Source organism: Neolamprologus brichardi, chromosome 23, assembly GCF_056152115.1.
Source record: "Neolamprologus brichardi isolate AB-2024 chromosome 23, ASM5615211v1, whole genome shotgun sequence".
NCBI classification, from domain to species: Eukaryota; Metazoa; Chordata; class Actinopteri; order Cichliformes; family Cichlidae; genus Neolamprologus; species Neolamprologus brichardi.
In genome coordinates this window covers 18,471,356-18,489,757 of record NC_142125.1, presented here as the reverse complement: position 1 = coordinate 18,489,757, position 18,402 = coordinate 18,471,356, and the positions used below count along the sequence as shown (strand labels likewise).

Below are 18,402 nucleotides of genomic sequence, written 5' to 3'. Positions count from 1 at the left end.
GAGGTTGGTTGCCATTTTACATTTACGTTCCTGCATTAGTTTGCAGATTAGATTAAAGATTTGTGCTCGTTTTTAGATTCATCATTGTGCTCGTCCCTTTTATGTTTGCTATTTTTTAACACTCCCTCTTCCTCACTTTTACTGAAAGCAGTTTTTATAATTCAAAGGACAGTTAAACACTCTGTGGATTAAGTGTGAGTGGCCGAGTGAGGTAAATCGTCCGTGTGTTTGAAAGGAAAAGAGACGGAGAGCGTGTGTGAGTGTGTAACGGGGAGAGAGAGAGAGATGCAGAGCGAGGTGTAGTCAGACTGAAGCCCTCTGATTGTCTGTGATGTGTTCAGTCAGATGCTGAGCGGCTTCACATCACAGTCAAACCTCCATCCTTTCGTCTCCCTGTTCATCGGAAACATCCCGTTAGGATAAATTCAACTGTTCGGCTTGGTGCCCAGTGTCACAGGTAAGTTTATATTCAGCTTTTTATACACCTGTAGTTTCACCTATTATTGACCTACAGAGATGTCCATTATAGTTAAGCTCAAGTAGAAATGTTGTTAGACAATTCCAAGATTTTTATTCCAGGAATTTCAAGGAATTTCTGGATAAATTTGCAACTGATGGAATTAAAATTTATTAAACAAAAAGTAAGTTTTTACTTTTTGTGTGTTTTTGCACATGGGCAGTAAAATGTGTCAGCTGTCATTCATGTGCTTTTTATTTTAGGATTTTAAATGTATTTGTCATCTGTTTTTTCCCCTTTTTTGTTAACAGTGTTTACTTTGAAATCACCAAGAATTAACAATTCATTATCTGAATGTTACATAATGATTTACATATACATTTAATATATGAAGTAGACTGAATACTTCCTTTCAGTAATAAAAAAATATTTTTAGGAGTTTTTTCATCAAATTTAAATACAGGGATGTGTGTATCATTAAAAAAGTCCACTTTACACTGGATTATATTTTTTACTCACTAGAGATAAATAGTCTGAAGCTGTTTGAATTTTGTTTCTTGAAATTATTTTTAATATTAAAAAATTCAAACCTTTAAAACATTCAAATCTTTAAATAAATCATACAAATTCTTTGACGTGATTGTGTATCACATAGAAATCTTTCCCATAAGTGAACATGTGAATGCGAAGAGATGTATATATGCTTTCTGTCAAATTCAGTAATTGCACCTATGTAAAATAATTTTCTTAACATGTTTGGGTTGTAATTTCTATTAAACGTGCATTTAAATGTGCCAAAAAATATTAATATTATATATATATATATATATATTTACTAACCATTGAAGGTCCTAATCTAATAACAATAATGCATTTTTTAAAAAGAGAGCTAAAGAATAAACAGGGGATTTCATGTCTTAAAAACCTGAAATCAGACCTCAGAGTGTTTGAAAAGGTCCTGGATGTTTCTTTGTCCTGGTGTAAACTGACGCAAAGTCTTTTTTCCCCTGAAGCATTTTCAAACAAATCTTAGGTTAATTTGGTCAATTTTCTAATTATTATTATTAACTAGAAATGGGAAGTTATGACAATATTGTTTTTTTTTCCTATTTCTGATCATGAGGCAGGTATTAAATCACCCTCAGTGGGGTTTAAAAGGTCCTGTGGTTAAAGTGGTTACTAACAATAGCAGCAGTGTTAACAGACAGAAAATAAACTAACAGAAAAATTATACTCCATTAAATGTCTGTTAACTTCTGCTTATTATCCCCACTTTTATCCTGTGTGTGTTTTCTCAGCTGGAGCGTCTGCTGTCTGAGCGGACAAAGAAAAGCTAGAAAAGGAAGCTTTTGAATAAAAAAGAAAACAAACCAGCTGAAATCCGCAGATCTCAGAGGTGATTTTTGGTAGACTCTGCACTCTAATAATCTATATTTTAATTGTTTGCAGAGTAAATTCTTTCTGGTAGGTTTTCAAAGTTTTGTATCCAAATATCTGACATTTTCTTAAAGCCAATTTTACCTTCTTATTCACAATCTTGGGTTTTGTTGTTGGTAAAATTTTGATCAAACGTCCTGTTTTTGAAACAGAGTGTTCATTCAAGCCATCAGCCCAAAGTGTACAGATGGCATGTTAGATTTAGATATGCACAAAATACACTGCTATGCTGTGAACTATGGAGCAATTTGAGGCAAAAATAAATCCATAACCCTAAAAAAGAAATCAGTAGTTCAGTTTGCCCAATTTGCATGTGATAACTGTGCATAAATGGACATGACAATACAATAAATCGATCTACTGATGGTGTTTAAAGGTATGTGTTATAAGTTTTTATCCTTCAGTTTATAATCAGTCATTTTCATTCTTGTTTCAGGCATCGTTTCCTTCCAGGTCCATACTAAAAGCCAAGTAAGAGTCTCATTGAAAGACAAATGGTGTTGGGTGTGCAGATGCTTCTGACTGACAAAGTAAAAGACTTTACAATTTTGTTGACCCCTTTGTGTCACTTTCAGTCTGTGAACCCACTGTAAATTAAATGATGCAGTTAAAGAAGGTTTCTATTCAAGAGTAACTTGGAAAAATAAATAAACCTTTTATTTCATTCAGATTCATTTAAACTGAACAATCAAACATCAGATTATAGCCCATTTCATTTGCTCCTTTCATATCAAACAATGTTGATTGTTTAAAAGCTTCAAAATAAACAACAATAAACTGCTTCCTAAAATGAGCTTATTTTTTGCATTTCTTTGGTCCAGAAATTCCCCACCTGCATTCAGCCTATTATTTTCAAATGCAGAAATTTTCAGGAACAATATGGGTTTATCGGGTAGCTGACACCGTCCTCCAGCTAACTACAACAATGACAATAACGTCATTATAACGTCATTTTTATTTTCATTCAGTTAAACTGATTATGTGGCTTAGAAAAAAAAATGGAAACCTGTAGCATGAATTCAAAGCGGACTGGACTGAAAATTTTGTTTTCAGTGGGATTTACTAATCACCTGTTAAATGCAGCAGTGAAGCATAATCTGATCGTTAGAGGGTTGGTGTAATTTAAAGTGGTGTTATTAAGAAATTATATAAAATCATGGTTATATGATTTGGTCCTGATCATTTTCAGTGATCAATTGTATTTAGGATGTAGTTTGAAATGTCAAAAGGTGTTTTAAAAATTGAGAAACTCATCAAGAATGTGTGAGGTCTTCAACATTCAGTGAAATCTGATCTATGATTATATCAAATAAAACATAATTTATACCATGTCTGAGATTCAGTGCGGTCAACAAAACAGACTCTAAGAGACGATATGAAGAAATACAGCCTGTGTTTTTTTTACCCATTATTTGAAGTACTGCTGTGTTCTTCAGTGTATTGAGACAAGAATCATACTTTGTGGTAAAATTTACGCTTAGTGGACTAAATTAGTAAAATAAAAATATTTAGGCGGATCAGATTGCATTGTCAAGTTTCTAAAGACTAAAAAATAATCCAAACATCTTTACTCAAGTGAAATTAATGTTATAAAAACTGTAAAACTCATCACGATTGAATCTGTCTTTGATCGGGTATGCAGATGAAGGTGGAGGGGTTACAGGAAGATGGAGGGTCTGGTTCAGTGTCATCTGTAGATCAGAGTGCCACTGGTGCTGGTGGGTCGATGTGCAGTCCCGGTTCGGCTGAACGCTGCATGTCGCGGCTGCTGAGCGCCGTGGAGAGCGAGCTGCAGGCCGGCCGGGAGAAGGGCGACCCAACAGAGCGGGAACTGAGGGTGACGTTAGAGGATGCCGAGCTGTGGAAGAAATTCCAGCACATCACTAACGAGATGATCGTCACCAAGAATGGACGGTAACTGCTCTCAGATTTTTGCTACAAATTAACAAACTTACATGAACAAACTTCACTCCGTCAATGCAACTGTTAGTTATTCAGGAAGCACCTGGTAGTGGAAACAAAAGTTTATTTACAGCTTCAGAATACTTTCAAAAATTGAAAGAAAAGGTGAAGAAATTACAATATAAATGAAGTTTCTTAAATAAACAAAAATAGTTGGATATAAACACCTGAATTAGAGATTCTCAGGATGCATTTCAATTAGAGACTTTGCGTTAAGTAATGTTTACTTTTTTGAGTCTTACTGCTGATCAACATGTGAATCTCAAGGGCGTTTGGGTAAATGGGAAATAAACTGATTCTTCTGCAGCACCTTCCAACTCTACTGCAGAGCTCAAAGTGCTTTATAGAACATCTCATTTATACTGACTAATTCATGAAAGCACATTTAAGATTAAGCGTTTTCTCTGTAACATTTAGACACTGATAGTTGCATCAAAGAGCAACTTGGGGTGCAGTATCTCCTCCAAGGATACTTTGGCATGTAGACTGGAGCAGGCAGGGATCAAACCACCAAACTTTCAGTTAGTAGATGACCGACATTTCATCCTGAGCTGCAGCCACCTCACCCACTTTTCTACACGTTAACATGTTTTCTCATAAACAAAGCCTTCATAATTAGCCAGCTGAGATACCGGGTGTCTCTTTGTTTTGGGTTTTAAAGGTGTTCACTAGAGGAGGTTTTGATAGCCATTGTTGAGATTGTAGAGGTCTCAAAGAAGTTTTTGAGTTAGTTCAGGAGATTTTTTTAGGTCTTTGGGGGAGATTCTTTAGATTTTGAAGGTCTTGAAGAGATTTCCACAAATAAAAGGTTACTCCAAAAAGTATTCCACAAATACTTTTGGATGTTTCAGAAGTCTTCAAGAAGCTCTGGAGGCTATTAGGGAGACTGACATTTAATATTTGTAGTCCTTGTTGATTCTGAGGATCTCCTGGAGAAGTTATGGATGCAATTAGTAACCTTTTCTAATTGTGTTGTAAGACTTTTCAGAAGAAAATCAGAAGAGTTTGGCTCATTTAGAAGTGATAAATAGCTTTGAGAGTGTCCAGATATAATTTAGGAGTTGTGAGAGGTTTTTTTCTGAAGTTATAGAGGTAATAAGGACAGTACATATGGTCTTTAATACATTCTATATATAGAATGTATTAAATGTAATATCAATAAAGTACTTTTCTGAAAGTACATTGTCAACAGCCATCAGATTGATAGCCAACAGAAAACAGATCATTATATCAGGTAACTTTTGTCTTTACAATCAGTATTCAGTAACGAACATGTTAGAAAATCATAAAAAGGCGATTTTCAGTCTTTTCCTAAACTGACAGAATTGATTTTTCTTGTCAGGAAAGTCTGCAAATGAAAAATGTAATTTAGCAAACACAGATACAGTTCTTTGCAACTTTCAACTAGTGAGCGTGAAAATAAAAATAAAAAACCGAGCCTTTCAGGTACAACCGGCCCTATAAATAGCTATGATCCATATAATGCTGCTAAGTTTACTCTGACAGTTTTAGCTTGGCATTTCTGTTACAGCCTGTGAAGGTAACATTAGGAGGACTTTCTAGTGCTTCAACTTGTGACTTTGTGATAATAAGTTAATGACTTTATTGGCATCAGCAGTCAATGAATGATACAGTAGCATGCTAACATTTTTTATGAGAGTTAATCAACTTTTGTTCCTAGTCAGCCAGTTTAGAAACAGAAAAATCAGACATTAAAAGATCATTATGTTCAATTCAGTGGCATTAAGATACACCATATTCTTTCTGAGCATGAATATACAATTCAGGTTTCATGAGAGAAACAAGCTTGAAGAAGAAAATATTTGAAAAATTATGTTGTTGTTTTTTCTAAATTGAGGTTTGTTGGTGGTTCTTCTGAGCAGATGTGGCAACTTGTACTTTGTTTGGCAGAGATTTGTTATTTTGTTGTGATGCTAAAAACATAATCTTACCCATTTTTCTACAAATAATGGCTCATTTTAGAAGATACTTGATTTCTGAATATTTTTGCAAAAATGACCACAGAGATGGAGAAACATTAACACAGAGTGTCCCTGTTTTAAACTGACTCCCGATCAGTGCTGCTGTTAACCGGGGTTATTCATTAGTCTCGATAGCAGCTGTTATCATCGCCTCTGTGTGTTTCATTTTGTGTTTTTTTTTTGCCAAGCCGAGGCGTGTTGACCAGTCGCGCCCTGCGGTGGGCAAACACTCCATTTACACCTGCAGGACGCCACTTCAACTGCTGTTACTGCTGGAGAGCCGACTGTTTGTCTGAAAGCAGCTTTAGAAGGATGGAAACTTTGGTATTTTTAACATACGGTGATAAATTTATATTCACATGCAGAGATGGTTGGTTATCATAATCTGTCATAGTTTATGCTGCCTGTAACAAATTTTAGCTCTGGTAAGAATTTTTCTAATCAGTCATCAGTTGTTATTGACGGTTATCAAAGAAATGCATTTGTTGGCTGTACCGCTGTCAACCAGTCGGAATGAAAAATAAAGAATAAGGTATATTCAGAGAATAAAATGGGGGTGGAATCGTAGTGTCAGGAGGCTCTTTGGAGAAAAACTAGTCTGAAAATTATAGACATTTTCTCTAAAGCCCTTAAAATGTGGTATTGTTAAAATGCCTTTATACAACCTTCAGCTGTTTGGCATCAAAAAATTGCAGTACCAGACTTTTTTGGATTCTGTTTACTTTTAAAACGCCATCCAACAATTATTTGTGTTATATATAAATCATTATCTCTAATTTGACAGAAATTTCTGAAAATTGGCTCTTACATGTTTTCTTTGACCAATTCTACTATTTTCCTAGAAAAGCTCGAGAAAGTCCTCACTCCTGGGAAACTACAAGGAACAACTATCTGTGTATCAGTGCAGCTGAAAATTCTATCAGTTTAAAAATTAATCTGTTAACTAAATGTGTGACTGTGATAAATTATCACAGACATTTTATAGAACTATTCAGATTTACTGTTGGCTTCTGGAATGTTTTTAACAGATCCACAAATTCCCAATATTTGAGTTTGATCTGTGTGTAGTTTAATAGTTGCAATAATTTTGTATTTGTTTGTAAATGTATTCATTATATGAAACGTTATATTGTGTATATATTTAATTTCATCTAAAGTCCAAAACATAAAATAAAGCAAAAGAAAATGCTGTGGATCATTTGGCAGCTTAAAACCTGGATATTTATCTGAGGTGCCGGTGGTGACCAAAAATGGAGCTAAAAGAGAAAAAAAGTCGGACAATCTTCAGGTTGACATAAATAACTTTATCATTATAGTTGGTTATACTTAAAAAAAACTGAACCAAAGAATGAAACTGAAACTGTAAATTCAGATTTGCAATCACATAATAGCAGAACAGCTCCCACAGCTGAGCAGGTGGTGTGCAAAGTCAAAACAGATCTTTATAATAAGTTGCTGACTAATTTGTTGATAAAATGTTCAGCAATGTATGTTACAATAACTTTATTCCAGCTTCAATAAAACTTCCATAGAGATACATTCACATGTATAGGTAATGTGTGTAATTTAAGTATAAACTTATAATATAATGTAAGAAAAAATTCATTAAAATTGGTATTGGCCCCATAATTCTGTTATTATTTTGGGTTCTGTGAGTGAACATAAAATTTCCCCTTTAATCAAGCTGTGTGTCTCTCTTCAGTCGCATGTTCCCAGTCCTGAAGGTGAGCGTCTCTGGCCTGGACCCCAGCTCCATGTACTCCTTCCTGCTGGATTTCGTCCCGGCTGACAGCTGCCGCTGGAAGTTTGTAAACGGGGAGTGGGTGGCGGCCGGCCGGGCGGAAAGCCGCAGCGAAGGCCGGGGCCACGGTGGCATCTACATTCACCCTGACTCGCCAAACTTCGGCGCTCACTGGATGAAAGCGGCCGTGTCCTTCAACAAGGTCAAACTCACCAACAAGGTGAACGGAGGAGGACAGGTGGGTGGAACAGAGCCTGGAAATCTGCATGTCTTCATTCATTGATTTCTTTGTGTGTTTACTTGTTCTTTCTGCAGTCATTCATACTTCTATTCATACATCTAGTCTGTTCATATATTTTCCGATTTTCAGTTTTTATTTAATTGTTTGTTTTTTTCTTTCCTGTGATTTCTTATTTGTTTTCTTTCTTTCTTTCTTTCTTTCGTTCTCTTTTTTGTTTCTGTTCTGCTGATTTTTGCTTTCTTTGTTTTGTTTGTAGTTCCTTTTTTCTTCAGTACTTTATTCCTCTCTTTAATCTAGTGTTTTCTTTTTACAATCTTTCTTTTTTGTTCTCTTAATTTTCTACTATTTATTCTTCTCTTTCTTTCTTCTCCCTTTCCCTCTCTTTCACTTTTACCACACTTTTTCCTATATTTCTTTTGCATCTCCGTCTTCTTCTTCTTCTTGAGTCCATTATCCTGCTGTTCATGTCAAGAGTCTCCGTCTCTTTCCCTCTCTCTCTCCCTCCCTCTGTATTGTATTGAAGTGGGCGAGAGACTACCGCCTCTAATTAGCCACTTCAGTCCCTCTCTCCGCTCACTTCACCTGCTCGCCCCCTCGTAACCACGGGAACGGGATAAACAGCTCTTAATTGGCCAGCAGCAGTTTAATGCACTTCCTGTCGAGAGCTGTTCAGCACTCTTAGAGGCCTCCATGCGCACGCACGCACACACAAACACAAACACACGTGCACAGCACTACAAAATTGGCAATAATGTTGTTTATATTTACCCCATTATCCCTGTCCAAACATGACACGCACACACCGGGCAGTAATGCAGAGTTGGAACAGAGAGCTCGGCCATAATGAAATAATTGCTCAGCTTATTTGTACATTATGGTAATTATGTTTTTTACTGGGAAATTAATTTACCCATCATGCTTCAGATGGACGAGGGAGAGAGAGGTAAACTATATTCAAAAAGAGCCCACACACACTCCAGCTAATGTGGGCACTGCCAGCACACACACAGCGCCGGGGTCAGATCTGAAGCCAGCCTCTCAATCTGAATAGAAAACAGTTTGTTTTTGTGTGTCCGCCCGGAGAACTCGGATTGGTTAATTGGGCCTCATTAGCGAGGGGAAGGGGGTTTGGGGGGGTTGATGGGGAGATGGACGAGATAGAAAAGACAGATGGATAAAAGAGTGTTTTGGCCAAAAGACAAAGATGGCTCCACTCCATAAACTCTCCTGCAGTCAGACAAACTGACAAACGGACTGACTGACAAAACTACACTTACCTTTGTTTTCTGTTAATTGATTCAAAAGTACAGAGCTGTTTGGACTTTTTCAAACTTTTAGAGCCGAGTTTTTACCGTGAGGCTTGTGATCTCTTCAGAGAGAATGGACTTCAGTAAAAAAGTACTGAAATTAACTAAACAGGCTGGTATCTGGTCAGATAGGAAATGTTGAAGTATGGATAGAATGAGGTAGGCATTTACAACCAGATATAGATGGTTATATTTATGAATGGGCAATAATATACATGGACACAAGCAGGTATGGGGGAAATGGAAACATTATAGATGACGGGGGATCTATTATTGTACGATCATCTATTATTGTACGATCATCTATTATTGTACAATCTACTGTACAATATAAAGCGCCTTGAGGCAACTGCTGTTGTGATTTGGCGCTATATAAATAGAATAGAATTGAATTGAATTGAATTGAATTGAATTGAAATGGAAACATTATAGATGAGTACAAACTGGTGTTAATGAATATAGATAGTTGGGCGAAAGCATATAAAAATATTATAGATGACTGAAAACCTCTAAAAAGGTGGATAGATAGTAGCAGATAGAGGTAGTTTCAGACAATTACAACTGGATATAGAGAGATACGAACAGGTACAAATTGAGAAAGACATATAAAAATGTTTAGATGTGTGTAAATGGGTAAAGATGGAAAAATGAATATACAGCTTAAAAGAATTAAAGGGACACTTGAAATTCCAGTACCAGTATGTATATATATACAGTGGCTTGCAAAAGTATTCGGCCCCCTTGAACTTTTCCACATTTTGTCACATTACAGCCACAAACATGAATCAATTTTATTGGAATTCCACGTGAAAGACCAATACAAAGTGGTGTACACGTGAGAAGTGGAACGAAAATCAATACAATAAATAACTGCAAAGTGGGGTGTGCGTAATTATTCAGCCCCCTGAGTCAATACTTTGTAGAACCACCTTTTGCTGCAATTACAGCTGCCAGTCTTTTAGGGTATGTCTCTACCAGCTCTGCACATCTACAGACTGAAATCCTTGCCCATTCTTCTTTGCAAAACAGCTCCAGCTCAGTCAGATTAGATGGACAGCGTTTGTGAACAGCAGTTTTCAGATCTCGCCACAGATTCTCGATTGGATTTAGATCTGGACTTTGACTGGGCCATTCTAACACATGGATATGTTTTGTTTTAAACCATTCCATTGTTGCCCTGGCTTTATGTTTAGGGTCGTTGTCCTGGTGAACCTCCGCCCCGGTCTCAAGTCTTTTGTAGACTCCAAGAGGTTTTCTTCCAAGATTGCCCTGTATTTGGCTCCATCCATTTTCCCATCAACTCTGACCAGCTTCCCTGTCCCTGCTGAAGAGAAGCACCCCCAGAGCATGATGCTGCCACCACCATATTTGACAGTGGGGATGGTGTGTTCAGAGTGATGTGCAGTTTTAGTTTTACGCCACACATAGCGTTTTGCATTTTGGCCTAAAAGTTCCATTTTGGTCTCATCTGACCAGAGCACCATCTTCCACATGTTTGCTGTGTCCCCCACATGGCTTGTGGCAAACTGCAAACGGGACTTCTTATGGTTTTCTGTTAACAATGGCTTTCTTCTTGCCACTCTTCCATAAAGGCCAACTTTGTGCAGTGCACGACTAATAGTTGTCCTATGGACAGATTCCCCCACCTGAGCTGTAGATCTCTGCAGCTCGTTCAGAGTCACCATGGGCCTCTTGGCTGCATTTCTGATCAGCGCTCTCCTTGTTCGGCCTGTGAGTTTAGTCAGGGGTGTTGAACTCCAGGCCTCAAGGGCCGGTGTCCTGCAGGTTTTAGATCTCACCCTGGGTCAACACACCTGAATCAAATGATTAGTTCATTAGCAGGCATCTGGAGAACTTCAAGACATGTTGAGGAGGTCATTTAGCCATTTGAATCAGCTGTGTTGGATCAAGGACACATCTAAAACCTGCAGGACACCGGCCCTCGAAGGCCTGGAGTTCGACACCTGTGGTTTAGGTGGACGGCCTTGTCTTGGTAGGTTTACAGTTGTGCCATACTCCTTCCATTTCTGAATGATCGCTTGAACAGTGCTCCGTGGGATGTTCAAGGCTTGGGAAATCTTTTTGTAGCCTAAGCCTGCTTTAAATTTCTTAATAACTTTATCCCTGACCTGTCTGGTGTCTAAATCCAATCAAGAATCTGTGGCAAGATCGGAAAACTGCTGTTCACAAACGCTGTCCATCTAATCTGACTGAGCTGGAGCTGTTTTGCAAAGAAGAATGGGCAAGGATTTCAGTCTGTTGATGTGCAAAGCTGGTAGAGACAAACCCTAAAAGACTGGCAGATGTAATTGGAGCAAAAGGTGGTTCTACAAAGTATTGACTCAGGGGGCCGAATAATTATGCACACCCCACTTTTCAGTAATTGTATTATATTGGTCTTTCACGTGGAATTCCAATGAAATTGATTCATGTTTGTGGCTGTAATGTGACAAAATGTGGAAAAGTTCAAGGGGGCCGAATACTTTTAGATAAAAACATTTAGGTGCAGAAAAAAATGTACAATAATCTTGGTCTAAATAATTATAAATGAATGTGAAAATGTAGAAATAATTGTCTTCATTTTCCCAGATTATGTTGAATTCTCTCCATAAGTATGAACCTCAGCTCCACATCGTGTGTGTTGGCTCTCGCCATCGACTGGTTTCTAACGTTTCCTTCAAAGAAACACAGTTCATCGCCGTCACTGCCTACCAGAATGAAGAGGTACAAAACATGTTCCATTTTCAATATCATTTGGTGTTTCGTTTGGTGTTTTGGTGTGAACTAGAACTAATTTCACAGCTATACTAGATCTAATTCTTGAAAAATTGAAGGTGATTTTGATATATCAAAGTTAAAGCTAACACCAGCAAGCTAAAATTGCTCAAATATTCCAATTAACCAGATTTAATGCTGGTTAAGTGTCATGAAATATTGGACAGTGTTTCTTTTTTCAATTACCTTTTTAATAAATATGGATTTGTGGGACACAGACTCGGAATTAGAAACACAACACAACATCTTTTAATTGGAAAAAAACATTTGAATACAAATGTATGAAATTTTTTATAAAGGTAAAGCTCAGACGTCTGATTTAGTTAAAAAAAAGGTAAAGCTCAGAGTTTTTTACCAGCTGAATCTGTTTAATTTAATGAGATGATTCAGTTTTCAAGGGTATAATATATTCCATTTTTAATGTTACAACAGCAAACCCTTACTTAGTTGGTCACATTCAGGTTATTAATAATCTATTCTCTCATTTTATTGAGATCACAGTTAATAAAAACAGATTGGGAACACACACTAATTATTCAAATGAAAACAGAGGAAGAATTTATTAAACAGAACTGTGAAATAATACAATAAGTGGACATGAAAATGGATATTCATCTAGAAGCCTGATTGAGAAATTACTTGCAAATGAACAGATCAATGAAAGATGAAGCCTCCGGATTGTTATGCATAAAAGTCATTTAACATTTTACAGCTGAGGTGCTCTGTTCTTCTCGAGTGTAAAATAACGTAACAGGATGTGGATGTTTCTGTGTTTTTCTGTGCAGATCACAGCCCTAAAGATCAAATACAACCCGTTCGCTAAAGCCTTTCTGGATGCGAAAGAGAGGTAACACTGCACAGCAACACAACAACAGCATCCGAACACTTTAATCTGACTTTCAAACTGGATATACCTTTAAGAGACCCAGTAGCCATATAGTGTATTTCTATGTTCTTTTGTGATACTTTAAATTATAAAAACATAAATCTAGCCTCCGAAACTTTTCATAGATTTTTACAGGATTTTCCACATTAATGTGCCACGGAGAATGAAAAGCTGTGAAATATGAACATTTTTAACACAATGGGCTTTGATTTGTTAGCCCTTTTGCTGGTATATATTCAATAATTAGGTATCTCATTATGACAGTGTTTAGATATTTCAGTAATCTAAATATTTTGTGCATTTCTACACAAAATCTTTGAAGTATTACGCTTCTGCCAACCAGATATTTTTTTTTTTACGATTGAGTTAGAAACAGACCATGTAAGTAACAACGGATGACTATGATGACTTCACTGTAATTTTGCTTTTTAGTTGCTAAGATAGCTGGATTGCACAAGGGTTAAAAATGTCCTGTTTCTCATATTAGGTTTTCAGAGCATTTCAAGTAATTATCATGAAGAAAGCAAGAGTTATTTGTACGAAGCTCAGATGCGTCACGTTAAAAGCACCAGATAACTTCTACAGAACAGCTCTTGAAATGTCACACTGGCCAAGTTGTTTGATCAAAGTTCCTGCATGCTGGTAACACACGGCAGAAGACTTTCACTGCACTACAGATAACATTAAAAATAGATTCAACTATAGCTCATCCATCATGGCCGGGTTTTGTCTTCACTAGCAGGAGTTAAAACTGGATTGGACCAGCAGATCACCTGTTTATTTGGTTGGTGGTGCAGGGTGGTCTTTAAAAGAGAACAAAAATGTGCTCTCACCTCTGCAAAGTCAACTAGCCTTTCAGCATAGCTCTGAGACATATGTAAAGTATATGGTCATTCAGAGTAAGTTGCTGGTTAGACTCCATAACGTTTTTAGGCCCAGGTGCATCAACCTCAGTTTGGGGTGCATTTAAAGGTTATCCAAGCCTTTATGTCCTTAAGTCATGGCTCTAGTTTAACTAATAATTTCGGCACCATAGATAAATAAAGTTGGATATCATCTGCATAGAAATTAAAATGTAGGTAGTATTTATGACAAGAGAGGTAATGCACCATTTCAAATGTTGTGTGCCTTTTAGTTTTCAGTACCAAGAAAAGGTCGCGGGAGAACTGATGGAAGGATTGTTAGCAAGACTAAAAGGGCATTTGACTACCGAAGAGCTTCAGGGTGGTTCAGCTGACTTTGGAGTGGTGATAAACACACCTCAGTATCCAAAGTGGTTGACCTCAAGAGGTCAGGCTCTCAGCTCCCAAACTAAACATCATGATAAATCTGTAGACAGTTCTTTTCATTTTTTGTTATTTTGAATAAGTAAAAGGTGGAAATAAAGACATACTTCACTTTAAGCTTATATTTTACTCACTGAGATAGAAAACTGTGATCAGGGGACCCAAACATCACTGCAAAATCTCCACATAAACAAATGATGTTGTAAAATCAACTTGTGATTAAATGCAATAGCTGTGAGATCTAGTATGTCATATATAATGAGTGTGCAGTTGTGGATGAGTCAGATTTCTGTCCCATCCAGAGATATTTTACACCACAGCCATGTGCCTGCAATGACTGCTGACACTTTACACTTAACGCTTAGCATTTCTCACCAGGATAACAGAGGAAGTTAGCGTTAGCAGGCGATTAGAGAGTCATTATGAACTCCACCGTCTCATTCATTTGGAGAGAGGGTGTCAAGTGAGAGACTCTATACAATATAAACCACACACACATCTGAACACAGACACACAAACTCACATTGTCTTGATGGCTGTGTTTGATTTATCCTCCTCAGGATCCCAGGTGGGCGGAGTTTGCCTGAGCCATCAGAGGGCCGTGTTGGGATTCAGTCCTGTGAGTTCACAGCTTTATATAGCCTCATGAAAGAGACAATTACATTTTTTCGTAGTTTATATAGAAATAAAAACATTGGACTTTTATGCTTTTTGAAATTTAATTTGAAGATTAAAATAAAAATCTAATTTTGTGGGAAAAATTTAAAATCTTATTTCCATGGTATGAAATTTATGAATCTATGAAAGTGTTTGATTTTAACAGCATATTTTATTCCTTTTTTTATAAACAGTTTTTCTGAGCATTTACTTTTCTTGTGCTTTTATTTTTTTGTGTACGTATATATTTCTTGCTATTCTTGACACAAAAAACCAAACTATTGATACATTTTAGGTAAACAGATATTTGCGTGTGTGCTTTGGTGTATAAGGTTGGTCGCTGTGCTCAGCTGGAGGAGGAGGTGCTTTTCCTTATGGCAGCAGCCTCCCGCTGACATCACATCATCACCATGGTTATAAACACCATGGGTACCCTGGGAGACACACGCCTTACCCCACTGCCTACCTGCCCCACCGCTCGCACTCCTCAGGTAACAGTGTTTTTGTGAATGTTTGTAGAAAGTCCAAAAATAAAGTTTTGTAATTCTTATCATGTTTAACATTACAGAGGGATTTCATATTTGCTACAATTATCACAGATATTTGCTTTTACTTTTTTCAATTTTAATGTAAAACTATGCAGCAGAACATTTTCACTATTTTGAAATAATCATGACATGTTACACTGACATTATACTGCATTATACATGATACTATATGTACAAACATGTGCTGTATAAACATGTAGTTTCATGTACATTTATAACTATATAAAGAAATCATGATTTATTTATTTGCTAAATGTTTACAATATAAAGCATTTACAATTTTTATATACATACATTTGCATGCAGGCATCTCTTTTTGTCATGAATATACAAATTTGCTTTATGTCTACTATGATTTAAAAAAAAATTCTTATATATGTGACATAAAAACAACGATTAATGAACTGTATATTAAACAGATAAACAAATAAGCATTTACGTAAATATTTTATATGGGGTTTTTTTCTGAATATTCAGTGAACATTTACTTTTTATAACTACTTATATACATATATACCTTTATATACACTAGTACACAATGTAAATTATGTTTATTTACTTATATACTAATTTTAAATATTTATATACAAACTTTTGCCTGCAGACATCTACATGAATATAGAAATATACATACACACACGTGTGTATGTATATATAAATACATATATATATGTATATATGTATTTATATATATGTATATATTTACTCTTATTTAGCAAAAAAGTACATTTTACAGATTTTTGTTTTGTGTTCAAAATGCTATCTTTTGTTTAAGTCTTTTGTTTTTTATTCAATATTTTACTCAATATTGAATGAACACAGCAGTTTCTAAATTCTGGATTCTTTGTGTGCTCTCAGTGTGTCTCTCTGAAGGTGTTCAGGTGATATCTGATGGCTGGAGCACCTCCTCCCCTCGTCCCACCTCATCTTCTTCCTCACCCTCCTCTGCCTCCATTCCCTTGAGTGGCAGCGCCCCTTCATCACAGCCTCCTCCTCCTCACAGCTCCAGGTGAAACCCATCCCACAGCTTTAAATGGTAAATGTACTGGTTTTTCAGATTAAATGAACTGTCTGTGTGTGTTTTCAGTCAGTACCCTTGTCTGTGGACAGTTGGATGCAGCGAGCTGAGCCCCTCCCACTCACCCTGCGCTGGGCTCCACCATGGACCAATCAGCAGCGAGGGACTCATGCAGCCTCCTGGTCACACTCGGATGGGCGGGGCTGGATGGCCGCCTGGTCCCACACACTCTTTCTGAAATGTGATGTGATTCGCCAAATTAATCAGTGATAATCCACTACACACTAGTAACCTGGTGGTAACCGTTCAGTGAGATTATTTGATAGTAACCAGCTGCTGGTTATTTGTACATAGAGTACTGTAAGCTTTCATGGCTACTCATATCATGCAGTTGATAAAAAAATATATTTTAAACACTATTTGTAACTATTTATGACTATTTGTATAGATATCATTTCAAAAGGAATGGTTACTTGTATCTGCTTGTTGCTACAATCACATAGGGAAAGAGATCCCCAACCCCAAAAATATGTAGTCTTCAACCAGTTGGCGAGTGGTTTCTGGCATAGTTGCTTTGTGAAATTAATCACAAAGAGGGTGCTGCACAAAACACCTCCTAAAAGTTGCTTTGGTGGTTACCAGATTGCCGCAGTAACTCACAGTTTTCAGGTAATAAGCCAACTTATCTGCAAATACTCATCAATAGTTCATAACCCACTAGTGAAATTGGAAACAGAGACCGGTCACCTACTAGTAAAAGTTGGAGCCTCTTATACACGTTGGGTCCAGCAGTAAGACACAGCATTTACCTGATGGTAAACCGTGAACTATGTATGCAAACTCTTGGCTAACACAGCAGTCTGTTAGCGACCAAAACAGTCTTATGGAGGTTTTCTGGTGCAGCACCTTCTTTATGACAGACTTTGTGACCTAACAGCCAACAAGCACTTGCCAACCATTCAGGAAATACACACTTTTTTTCCTAGCAACCATAGGTTGACTGGGGTTGATGGACTGGTTTCTATGACTTTTAGGACACAGGAAGTGGCCAGTTGGCTGCTTGTACCACAGCTATTGGTAGCTACTGTTTCATTTAGCAGCTGTGACTACTTATAGATAACAGTGACAACTCCTACATGGTAACTTCTAGTGGCTGTTAATGTCTGCTAGTGGCTGCTATTAGTAGATAAAGGTAATCACTGCTGGCCTATGTTGCATGTAAGTAGCAGATACTGGTTAGCAACTGGCAGCTACATATGAGTGACGGTGTTATTTGAGTTAGTGGCAACCGTTTTAGTTAGCAGCTAACCAGTAAATACCTGTAAATAAAATGGTTACATGTACCTGCTGGTTGTTGATGCAATCTAATGAGCACTGGGGGCCACTTTTAAAATGTAATAGGTAAATATTTGCTAATGTCTTCTAGTAAGCATCTACTGACAGCCAAATGCTCTTTTGGTTACTTAAACTAATACTGTTGGGGTCTCCCCCCCCCATATTTATTGGTAATAAAAATGTAAAACAGTGAGATGAACATATGTAAATGAAATGTTGGCCAGGAGCTAAAACAGATTATTTCTGATGGGCTGAATAAGATAAGATAAGTATAAGATAAATGTGGTTTATTTTCAAAACCAAATCATGCTAAGACTTTAAATGAGATGTAATATGCTTTTCATGATTTGTTGTCATGTATTTAATGTCACAGTGTCAGATGTTCATATTAAACCTGTCTAAAGTTAAAAATAATGAAGTAAACTTATGTAAAAGTATTTCTTTTGAGACATCACACTGCTCTGAATCCTCTGTCTCCAGCATCATGGCTTATAGGCTTTCAGTGCTGGCTTTGAGATGTTGGCCAGTCAGATTTTTAGAGAGGAGGGCCTTGAAAAGCTACATTTAGAAACATAATAGATTCATAATTTGCTATGATATATCGTCATATATTTGATGTTACAATCTCAGATGTTCATTTAAACCTGTCCAGAGTTTAAAGTAATAATGTTAAATTATGTACACTGCTCTGAATCTTCTGTTTCCAACATCACAGCTCACAGGCTCTAGGTGTTGCCCCTCAGCTCTCTTCCAGATTTTGGGAAATCAAA

The 18,402-nt window shown here is 36.9% G+C and overlaps 1 protein-coding gene across 1 annotated transcript; it reads left to right on the top strand.

The window, feature by feature from the left end:
- The first annotated feature begins 2,388 nt into the window (after positions 1–2,388).
- On the top strand, positions 2,389–16,535 carry tbx19 (T-box transcription factor 19). Its single transcript, XM_035911834.2, has 9 exons — positions 2,389–2,424; positions 3,537–3,808; positions 7,541–7,817; positions 11,717–11,851; positions 12,688–12,749; positions 14,635–14,693; positions 15,064–15,222; positions 16,138–16,288; positions 16,367–16,535. Exons 1-9 carry the CDS (start codon positions 2,389–2,391, stop codon positions 16,533–16,535), a joined length of 1,320 nt encoding a protein of 439 aa, XP_035767727.2.
- Positions 16,536–18,402: the final 1,867 nt, after the last annotated feature.